This window comes from Sceloporus undulatus, chromosome 2 (genome assembly GCF_019175285.1).
Source record: "Sceloporus undulatus isolate JIND9_A2432 ecotype Alabama chromosome 2, SceUnd_v1.1, whole genome shotgun sequence".
NCBI lineage: Eukaryota > Metazoa > Chordata > Lepidosauria > Squamata > Phrynosomatidae > Sceloporus > Sceloporus undulatus.
In genome coordinates this window covers 247,574,739-247,586,281 of record NC_056523.1, presented here as the reverse complement: position 1 = coordinate 247,586,281, position 11,543 = coordinate 247,574,739, and the positions used below count along the sequence as shown (strand labels likewise).

At 42.3% G+C, this 11,543-nt stretch overlaps 1 protein-coding gene across 1 annotated transcript in view; it reads left to right on the top strand.

Annotated features, from left to right (window-relative positions):
* The first annotated feature begins 230 nt into the window (after nucleotides 1-230).
* Nucleotides 231-11,543, top strand: part of LOC121922331 (guanine nucleotide-binding protein G(q) subunit alpha) — a 130,291-nt gene continuing 118,978 nt past the window's right edge. The window contains exon 1 of the mRNA XM_042451615.1: nucleotides 231-678. Within this exon, the coding sequence (XP_042307549.1) occupies nucleotides 267-678 (412 nt within the window). The 5' untranslated portion in view covers nucleotides 231-266. The remainder of the gene's footprint in view (nucleotides 679-11,543) is intronic.

Here is an 11,543-nt window from a genome sequence, read left to right as displayed (position 1 = left end):
TGCTGCCAAGGGGGCAGAGAGGGAGAGGCCTAGCCCTGCCCCTGAGGCGGGGAGAAGGGAAGGGAGGGAAGGGCAGCAGAGGCTCCTCCTGAGGCGGCTTTATTGAGCAGCTCTGAGGCGGAGGAGGAAGAGGGCGGCGCCTTTGCTGCTGCTGCTGCTTCTGAGGGGCTTATTATTCTTCCTCCTCCTCCTCCTATTATTATTATTATTGTTGTTGTTGTTATCATCCTTCCTGCTCCTCCTCCTCTTCCCCGGCGCTTTGGTGCATGAGACTGAGGCGGGCGAGGAGGAGTAGGGAAGGGGCGAGACTGCCGTGGCGGAAGCCCCCGCCTCCCTTGCGCCAGGAGGGCTCCCTCCTCCTCGCTGGGGATCATCGCAGCAGCAGCGGGAGAAGGAGGAGGAGGGCGGCGGCCGCTGCTGTCTTGGAGGGAGGGCTGGGCGGGGGCTTGGTTTCGCTCCCTGCCCCTCTTGCTCTCTTTCTTTCCGGGCGGAGGGGCGCGCGCGGGGGCTGCGCCGGAGCGAGGGCTCCCTTGGAGGGAAGCATGACTCTGGAGTCCATCATGGCGTGCTGCCTGAGCGAGGAAGCCAAGGAAGCCCGGCGCATCAACGACGAGATCGAGAGGCAGCTCCGCAGGGACAAGAGGGACGCCCGCAGGGAGCTCAAGCTGCTCCTCCTCGGTGAGTCAGCCAGGGAGCCAGGGAGCGATCCAGGGGCCCCTCTTCGGCTCTCCCGCTGCAGGGACACTCCAGGAATAACCCGGTCTGGCACCGCTTTAACCCTGTGTCTGGCGCAAGGCTATGGAATTCTGGGAGTTAGGGCGACCCACAGCAAACCAAGACGTGGAGGCGGTGGGAAGGGGCGTGTGTGCATTTGTATATGTGTGTGTGTTGTGTATGAGTGTGTATATGAATGTTTGTGTGTGTGAGTGTGCAAGGGACAGGGAGGGGGATGCAGAGTGGAGTCCCTTCCTTCCCTTTTCCAATGGGGCTGGGGCTGCCACCGCCTTGGTTTCCTGCAGGACTAGCCCCCTCCTGCCCTGCCTCCTTTGAGCTGGAGGCTCCCTTTCCTTCCGCTCCCTGGCCTGGCTGCTTCGGAGGGGCTGCTGGGTGGGGAGGAGGAGGAGGAGAGTGGCCGGCTGCCCAAAATGGAGAGAGAGGCAGCTGGAAGGGGGAGGACGAGGAGGAGGAGGAGGAAGAGAGGAGAGGGACCTGCAGCAGCAGCAGCAGCAGAGGGAGGAAGGGATGGGTGGCAAAGGGGGAAGATATCCCTGCAATCCCCCCTGAAAACACGCATTTATTTCCCAAGGCTGAAGGGGGGAGAAGGGAGGAGTTGCCTCCAGGGATGGATGGTGACAGCAGTGATCCTCTGCATTGTTCCAGGTCTGCGCTCACAGCCTCAAGGAGGAGGATGCCTTGCCTCCCCTTCCTGCCTCCTCCTCCTTTTGCAGAATAAGGTTCCCCCCCCCCCAATTTTTCCTTTTTTAAAAAAAAAGGCCCCCCCCCACAAAAACCTGAAATTAAAAAAGGTGGAAGTCCCCCCCCCCCCCCCAAAACAGCTGTAGAATATGTCAGCCTTCCTGGACATAACAAGAAGGGATATGTTTACAAGGTGCCATCCTCAATTACTATAATAATAATAATAATAATAATAATTTTGATTTATATCTTGCCTCTCCTTACGGATCAAGGCAAGCCACCCTCCAAACAAATCTGATATTAGAAATGGCACTAGTATCCCAAAACCGGTTTCAGAAGATGCTAGCCTTCCTGGACACATAGCAAGAGATATTTACAAGGTGCCATCCTTGAAGGCAATGGCAATGCCCACCCTCCAAACAAATCTGACATTAGAAATGGCAGCAGTACCCCAAACCCAGCCTTCTTGGACATATAGTAAGGAATATTTACCAAGCGTCATCCTTGGAGAAAGAAATTATAATGACCACCTTCCAAACCAACCTGGCTTTAGAAATGGCAGTAGTACCCTAGAAGGAGTTGCAATATTCACAAAGCCCAGTCCATTAGGAACAAAGATAGTGGCTTCATAACAAACTATATGTATTGATACAAGAGCCCTCACTGCTGCACATAGAAAGAAAGGAATCTTTCATTTTGAATCCTGGGCCACTGGATTTTTTGTAAACAGATTTATTGCTTTCAGACATCTACATTAACCCTAAAGATATGAAAGATGCCTTTGGAAAATTTAGAGCAAGGGACGTTCTTTGCATCTTTCTGGATCCCATTACATTCTCACCCCTTTCCAAGGCCATAATATCCCTGTATCACCCAGAAAAGCTCATGCTGGGGGGGGGGGGAAGCTCACAATCTTAAAGGTGCTGCCACATTCCTTTTCCCCCTCTCCCCTCCCTTCTTCCTTTTTTGTCCTCCTAACAAAGCTTACATTTAAAATACTCAGGGGAGCGTTTAGGTCTGTCCAAGGTTGGCTGGCATAGAATGAAAGGGAAAACAAACTTTGGACCAGGGATGGCTATAACAGGGGTATCCATTTTGCTATGTAGCCTGTGTGAAAATAGGAACTGTTTTCTGCAGTGGGGCTGTTTACATTTTAGGGCACCCCTTAAAATAAAGATAGCTGTAATTCCCAACTGCTATTGTCTATCTTTTTTCTTTCAAAACAGAAAGATTATTTTGTCATGGCGAATCCTGTTTGGACAAGGTTTGCTTGATGCGTTTGATACAGAGCTGAAGTCAGAGGGACAGATTGTGACTAAGAGTAACGGCCTGGAAAGAAAAAATGTCTGCAGCACTGTTTGCTGGGAAGGCGTGGTGTTATAAAACTGGCTTCCATGTGTGGAAGAAGGCGTGAATGGTTCCTTGCTTTATTGAAGCCTTTCTCTGCTTTATGCTATCTAGGGTACAGTGTGTTTTGAGCTAAACTAAAAATGGCTCACAACTGAGAGATCTACAGACTTTCATTTCACTGGCTATATAGCAATGTGTGCTTATCTCTTATTTTTTCCTTACGTAATTTCTGGTTTATGATAGGGCTGTGGAGACAGATGGAGGAAGAGCGTCGTGCTGCAAAGAATCTTTGCTTTTTGAACAACGTGTCGTTGGATTGTTCAGTGTTTTAGTGGAGGCAGGTTGGAAATGCAATATGTGTGCCTGTCGTTTTGTTGCTGTGATATCACTGGACTGTATCACATTGTCATGACAGTCAAATACAGCAGCAACCCTACATTACAGTTTACCATTTGCTGCATTTGCTCTCCATTTCCTGTTTTATTAAGACTGCATTACATCCAGAGTTAGGAGTGATCTCAGATTAGAGAAGTATAGGTTTAAAAACATGGTAACCTCCTTGAGTTTCGAACATGCTATTTACTTAAGCATTTGCATCTGGTAATGGAGCTTCAACAAATAATCAACAGTTGATTATTTAATCGTGTCATATATACAATGAACCTACATACATTCCACGTGTTACAGTGATAGTACTGTATTTGATATCTGCTGTTATTTTGTTATAGGTATGTAAAAAAAATAATAATGCATGATTGGCTATATAAATGTTTGGGTTTAGAGCTCATCAGGAATTGTGGCTTGATGGTTCCAGCAACTGTGCCAATTGAAAAATGGGCTTTATAATAGTGTTGCTTGAAAGTATCTCTTAAAATATACTTTGTGAAGTTAGCTTGGTGGATATGTATAACATATCCATATATGAGAGCCATTAGGGCTGAAGGGTGGGATATAACTACATACATACATACATACATACATAAATAAATAAATAACAGGGTTTTCTCTGGAGCAGCGCTTCGACTGTGGAACTCCCTCCCCAAGGAAGTTAGGCTGGCTCCATCTCTTTTAAGCATCTGGTGGTCAGACAAAACAGTACAGTGCCTCATGGCATTCAGTGTTTCAAATGACTGTTTAAACAATTTCAAAATTAGGTTCTAGAATTATTTTTGTACTGCGTTTTGGAGTTTTTAAAGAGTAAAATGTTTTATCTTTGTATTATTTTAATTGGTTTTTATTTGTTCATTGCCTCAAGAGCCCTTGTGAGTTGGGAGACAATTCATCATCATCACCACCATCATCATCATATCATGACAGGGTCTTGCGGTGGAGTTAGGCTGCCAAATTCTCAGTCCAGTTTCCAGTATTCCGCTTTCTTTCTCAAGTCTAATAGACACACTCTTCACTGTCCATCAAACACTCCTGCTGAGCACCCTATATTCATTTCAATTATGTGTTTTCTAGGCTCTCTAAACAAGCTTTTCTGAAATGTTTAGCCACAGGGCTTGGGAGATTAAGACCATTGTCAGCAAACTGGTAGTTAAACAAACATAGCTGAAATTTGTTTATCTACAATTTGTTTATCTACAATCTACAATGAGTAGCAAGTTAATGTGGGATTGTGAAATAGACTCTTAAAGCAACCTCACTGGAATCAGTTATTCTCTTTGAGTTTTCAATAGATTTCTTTGTGCATTTCACAGTAGTTTAGATAAAATATTGATAAAACCAAATTTGCTGCTTAGAAAGCAGTGAGACTTAACATCCAAATAGTTTTATGGCTGGAAGGACAGATACACCCTGAATATGTTTACCTGGGAATGAACTCCATAAGAACAATAAGGTATATGTTCAGCACCGAATAAATATTAGCTCTAAATGGGTTGTTCAGTGGATGCCATTTATTTGCTTCAGTTCATCAATCTTTGGATGATACAATTTTTATAACATTGGAAGAAGTGTTTTACCAACCTTGTCTTTTGTTTATTGAAGGGATCTCTCAGTGGCTTTTTATTCTTTATAAGGGGCAGATTTTGTGGTGCATGGAAGATAATTTGAAATGAAGGACTTCTGTAGAAAGAATTTGGATAACTAAGTAGCTGTAGTTGCAATTTTAAACCATTGGGGAAATATCTATTTTCCTCGTGAAAAAAATAAAATAAAACATATTTGGGCGGAAATTGAAAAAAAATACACTATTTTTAAAGTGTCCTTTAAAAGTCACTCTTTATATGTAGCAACGTAAAATGTGTGCTGTAGAATTTGATTTGGCCTTTAAATCATTGTGTTTTGTATATGATTACACAATGTATGATTGATTTTTGAATCCCCCTCCCACTTAGACATAGCTGCTGAACACTGAAAAACTCTCTCATGGTTTTTGTCTTTTTCTGAGGAGCAGGCAAAAGGTTAAAATTGAAAAGAGAAAAAAACATTACTGTTATAGTAAAACAAAGAAAGGTATTATGTATTCTGAACATCATCATCTCCTCCAAGAAGACACAGAAAGCATCCATGTTCAGAAAAAAGGCTGAGGGGGAAAGCTGGGGCGGGGTTCAGGGCTAAAATCAGGATACTCATTTTGTTGCATGAAATTCTGTCTTGTCAGTTTCATTTTCTGAGCTATCATGATCAGCTTATGCTGCTTCTGATAACTAATTTTGTCATCTTCATAGATTTCTTGAAAAAGGTTTGCCCAGATTGAGGTTAAACTGTCTAATCCTTTGTACAACAATTTATTTCTTAATTTGGTGTCAGTGTTTCCAAACACGGACCAGTTTCTTTCACATGCTGCAGAAGATCAGGGAGTCTGAAGAGGGCAAGGAGGGGAGCCACAAGCAGACTTGTTCAAAGGCACCATGTTGTAATAAGGGTGTGTTTGTCAGAATCGTGAACTGCATCCCTGGACCAGATACTTGAAAATATTTTGTATTCTGCAACATCAAAAGGTTTCTTTCTAGCATCACCTTCTAAATATGTGTAGAAATGGGGGAGCAGAGGCCAGATGATATATATATTAACATCTTGCCTAAAATATTTTGTACAACATGCTGAAATAAAACATTTCATAATGCAAATTACTTCAATTTTTGGTGGATGGGGAGACAGAAAAGTCTAGATGTAGGAGGAAAAAAAAACCCCTTTCCCTCCCTTTTTATAGGCCTTTACATTTCTAGCTACTCTGTGACCAGTTTGTTCACAGTAAATTCCATTGAACACATTAGGCTTGTTTTTGAATTGTAGTGTATGTGTCAAGGAAGCATTGCCTTCTGATGACAAGACAGAGAATACCTACAAAAGTTTACTGTTTCGTTTGGGCAAATTTGTTTCAAAGTTGTATTTCAACAGACCGGTTTGTGAAACATTTTGTAGGTAGGGGTGTGTGTGTGTGTGTGTGTGTGTGTGTGTGTGTGTGTGTGTGTACACACACACTCCCCAGATCTTAAGTGAATGGCACAAAATAGGAAGATGTGTTTAAAAAATGGCATCCAGAATGATAGTTCTTAATCCCCAGAACTTAAAAAAACAAACTTAAGTGAATGTACAAAATTGGAAGATGGGTTTTCAAAATGGCAATTGGAATGATTAGTGATGTAGAGCACCATCTCTAGCTAAAAAGGAAAGTAACATTGTTTTGGAAAAAGAGAACTAATGATTAAGCATTTGGAAATGCTATAGGCCATGGCAAAAGGAGAATTTCCCCTCCATTTCTCATAATACTAAAACAGAGTCAAGCAATAATGTTGATTGACAGATTAAAAATGGAGAAAAGAACGCATGCATTCATAGTACACATAGTTGACTGAATCCACTACCCCAGGATATAGCAAAGATCATTAGTATAGGTGGTTTCAAAAGAAGAGTAGATGAACTAGTGGAGGATAGCAATGTTAAAGTCTGGAGGGCTCAGTGAAACTTCATTGTTCAGTGGCAGAATGCTCCGTATACCAGGGCTTTAATGCTCAAGCCTTGCTTGTGGATTTTCTAGAGATATTTCATTGCAGCTGTAGGAAGCAAGATGGACATTTGGTCTGATCCAGGTCAGTTTTTAAATCTCCTGAAACAAAAACAAGTTACATGTCTTATAATTGGGATGTGAGAAATTAGCCAAGAAGTAAGAAAAAAAATTCCCACAAATAAACTACCTGCATTTTTCTTACATTGCCAGCTGAAGCAAGTAGAACATTAAATAGTAGAGTCAACTAAAGTTTCACTTAGGCATGTTACAGACCGCCGAATTGCGGCGGTCTGCTGCCAGCGCCGCTTGCAGTGTCCGGGAGCCGCAGCTTCTAAACCGTGGGACTCCTGGACTCTGTGAGGAAGGAGCGCGGAAATCACGCTCCTTCCTGGGCCCCGGAAGTGGCGCTGCAAAGCGCAAGGCGCGCTTTCGTGGCATCACTTCCACCGCGACATGTCTAGACAGTAGGCATCCAAGACGTCAAAATGGCGGCGGCCGTGTGGAACGGCCGCCACCATTTGTTACAGACAGAGTCCATAACAGGAGTAGGGGCATCTAGAAGAGATGCCCCTTTTTTTAAACTGGGACGTCCTAAGGACGTCCCAAATGGCGGTCTGTAACCCGCCCTAGTTTTCATGCAATGGTTCTTCTTTGTCTCTCCTTCTCTTCATGAGTCTGTAGATATAAAAATGGTTTCTATTCATATGACATGTGTTCTTGCACATATTATACTCAAATTGTATTTTGCTATCACGAAAATAATACAAGGGACTCTTATCTCCCCTGAGTTCTTCAATTTATAGTCTACTATTTCTCAGTATGCATTTTAAGATGTCCCATCTAATCTCCATATCTTCTCAGTTTACAAGGAGAAAGGCAGTGGCCCTAAATCAGGGGTCCCCAAACTGTGCTCTTTAAGAGATTTTGGACTTCAGTTCCCAGAAGCCCAGACTATTGGCCAACATCTGGGAGCTGAAGTCCAAAATCTCTTAAATGGCACAGTTTGGGGACCACTGCCCTAAATGAATGTATGAATCCTTCTTTGACCTTATTAGGGGGGGGGAAAAGTTGCCATAGCCTTCTAAAAGCAATGACCAAGAACATTTATTACAAAAGAAAAGAGGCCCTAGTACCTCTGTCATTCAAATACAGACCTACTTCAGTTAACCAAAAAAGTTCCTTTTCCCCTCCTCCTCATCTATCTAGCTGGGAGATTTTTAGCAGCATTGACATTGGGAGAGTGGTGAAAGAGGACTGGAGAAACACAGTTTTTCAGTGTGAGGTTATAGCAGTGCGTTTTCATCAGCAGTGCAATAAAGGCTAGCCCAAGAGTGGGATTCTGCTGTAGCTGTTTCTACCATGCCTGCTTCCTATGTGAAAGATAAACAGAAGATGCTTTCAGAAACTGCTACTGAGGGTGAAGTATGCAGCACGAGCAGAGGGAACGGGCAAAGTGGATAAACCTTCATGAGCTACTTCCAGCATATACAGAATCATAGAGTTGGAAGAGACCACAAGGGCATCCAGTCCAACTCCTTGCCATGCTGGAAGACACAACCAGAGCACTCCCAACAGGAGGCCATCAAGCCTCTGTTTAAAAACCTCCAAAGAAGGAGACTCCACCACTCTCCAAAGCAGCGTGTTTCACTGTCAAACATCTCTTACCATCAGGAAGTTCTTCCTAATGTTGAGGTAGAATCTCTTCTCTTGTAGCTTGAATCCATTGCTCTAGGTACTAGTCTCTGGAGCAGCAGAAAACAAGCTTGAGTGTCCTCAAATATGACATCCCTTCAAATATTTAAACATGGCTATCATGCCCCCTTTTAACATCTTTTCTCCAAATGAAACATATCCAACCCCCTAAGCCCCTTCTCAAAGGGCATGGTTTCCAGACCTTTCACCATTTTGGTCTGCTTCCTCTGGACATGCTGCAGCTTGTCAATATCCTTTTGAATTGTGGTGACCTGTACTGAACACAATATTCCAGGTGAGGTCTGACCAAAGATGTAGATGTTTGGCTACCAAAGTGAAAATCATAAAAAACATGGAAGTTGGTGAAAGAATGGATGCTTTTTGGAAGTTTTAATGCAGTCTCTAGAAGGTTCAAAATATACAATTTAGTTACATAAGGCTTACTGAATCTACTTGTTTAATTTCACATGTGTATGTTGTGTGTGTGTGCATGCGACTGAGCCTTCAAGTCACCTGCCAATGAATTTCATAGGGTTTCCTTAGGCAAGAAATGTGCTGAGGTTTTGCAAGTTCCTTCCTCTGAAGTACAGCCTACAGCACCTGGTATTCATTGGCTGTCTACCATTGAAGTACTAACAGGGCTGGCCCTGCTTAGATTCAAAGATCAAACAGGATCTGGTGTCTTCATTGTGCATATTGTTAGTTTTGGATAAGAAATTTGCTGGAACATGTGTGGCAATACGCTGTTCCAGGTTTTCCATGTTATTTATGCCTCTGGCATCAGATTTTCTATTAAAGAAGTAATGCCCAGGAACACACTCATTAACTGAATTATACCTGTACTGCATTTGCTGTTCTTTCAATAAAGGTCCACTGAATTTCACCATTTCATGAAAGCCAGTATGGTTGCTGCTGATGTTAGGTTCCAAACTAGTTTTGTACTGTACTGATCTTTCTAAACCATAGAAAGATGGTTTAAGCGACTATACCCTTGAAAACACATGCAGTAAAATGACCTGGCATCAGACCTGCTATACATGTGATGTTCCTTCCAAATTAGTTGGTCTATGAGCAACTTAATTATATGTGCAAAAAGCTGGATTGTAATTAGAATGAATTCCCAACAAATTGGAGAATCTTGTTGGACAAGATGGACCTTTGATCTCATCCAGCAGGGCTTCTTTTCTGTATAGTACATGCTTTGTAGATAGGTAAACTTGGAAGACTAAATACTAAACAGATTATTTTACATCTCTTTGTATTTAAAAAAACCATGTAAGTAGAAATGTAAAAAGGTAAAAAAAAAAAAATCTCAGCTGGCTAGTTAATTAGTACCAGCCAAAATTCTCCAAAACTGCAGGCTTTTGAATTCTCCAGAACTCTTTATCTGGCTCCAGGGCTGAATTATCAATGGTTCCATTGGTACAGTTGCTCCAGGCCCTTCACCTTCTGAGTCAGGAGTACATGAAAAAGGCACTGCTTGCTTACTTCCTTTTTTTCCATAGTCATTTCCGGAATCTCCTGTTGTCAATATTTTGTGTGTTAACTTGAGTAAGTGAGTAAAATGCATGGCATCAGAGTATTAGTCTCGTGTAGAACTGAAAATGGGTTCAGACATGAAGATGTTTGTGCTGCTGTCTGTCATTTATTTACTGTTTGGTCATTTTATTTATTTTCTGTGCCTGCTGTATTCCTACATATACGTAAAGGGTCTCCTGCTTCTGGAATTGTTCCAGGCCCTGAACTGTCTTAATCATTTCATGTTTGGCTAAATGGTACCAATCATAACACTGATGATGATAATAACAATGATGTTGAAATGGAGGGGGAAAAAGAAACCCAATAAATGGATTGATTGTTGTGGCCATTGGTTCACAGCTAGACTAACTCCTCAGATGGAGATTGGAGACCAACTAGATTACCACACTACACTACTACAGTGCTGCTATTCCACTTTTAATTGCTCTGGCTGCCTCCTGTTGCATTCTGGGATTTGCAGTTTAAGGAGGGGCATTTAGAATCCTCAGCCAGAAAGCTCTTAGGCCTCACTGAACTACAAACCCCAGAATGCAACAGGAGGCAGCCAGAGCAGTAAAAGTGGAATTTCAGCACTATAAAAAAGTAGTGCAGTAATGTGGTAAGTGAATAATAGTTAGCTTTCAGTTTATGTCTGTTTAGCTGTCTACAGGTGGCCCTCCACATTTGCAGCTTTGACTTTTGCGGCTTTGATTATTTGCCCTTTTGATTAATATGTTCTGTCTTGGAATCTCTTGGACCTCCAGCACAATTCTGCCAGAGGTTGACCATATGTTGTGCTGGAAAACCTAGGAAGTTTGTAGAGGAAGCACTTACCTAGGTCTTCTAGCATGGTTCTGTTATCAACCTCTGGGAGTTGTTGGCCATAGAGTTGCACTGGAGGACCTAGAGATTCCCGGAGAGGTGTTCTCTTAGGTAAAAGAAAAATATTGGGGGTTTTTGTTTGCTGTTTTCCCACATTCATGAGTGTCCTTCACTCCTAACCCAGCAAAAGTGAATGGACTATATATATTTTGCTATTCTCCAGTTGTTGGTAGGGTGGTGTATCTTTTACTCTTATCAATTTTATGGTGTTTTTTTAAAAAACTTACGTAAAGTCTACACAGGCAGCCAATGTCATGTAATTGACTATGAATATGGAAATCAGGATTCCAATCTCTGCTCAGCCATGGAAAAAACACCCTATGGCAAGGTCGCCCTATGGCAAGTTATACTCTCTTAGCCTCCAAGGAAGGCAAAAGGCAAACTCTCTTTGAACATATCTAGCCAAGAACACTCATGATAAGTTCACCTTAGGGTTGTCATAAGTGGGACATGACTTGAATGCACACAACAACAACAAAAAGAGTCTACATTTATCACCTAAGGCCAACAACATGTAGGAGAATTGCAGTGGGAGGTAGTCACTTGATTGGAAACCTTATTTTTCCTACTGTAGGAAGATTTTTTATGTAAGTTAACTGTTATTCTTGTAACATTATTACAAGTTATCAAATTTACTGTCAGAATGACCAATTGTTTTCTTTTCAGACTAACAATTGTTAAAAAAAAAGCTCAGACATAAAAGTTGCATGAAACTAATACTAGGATA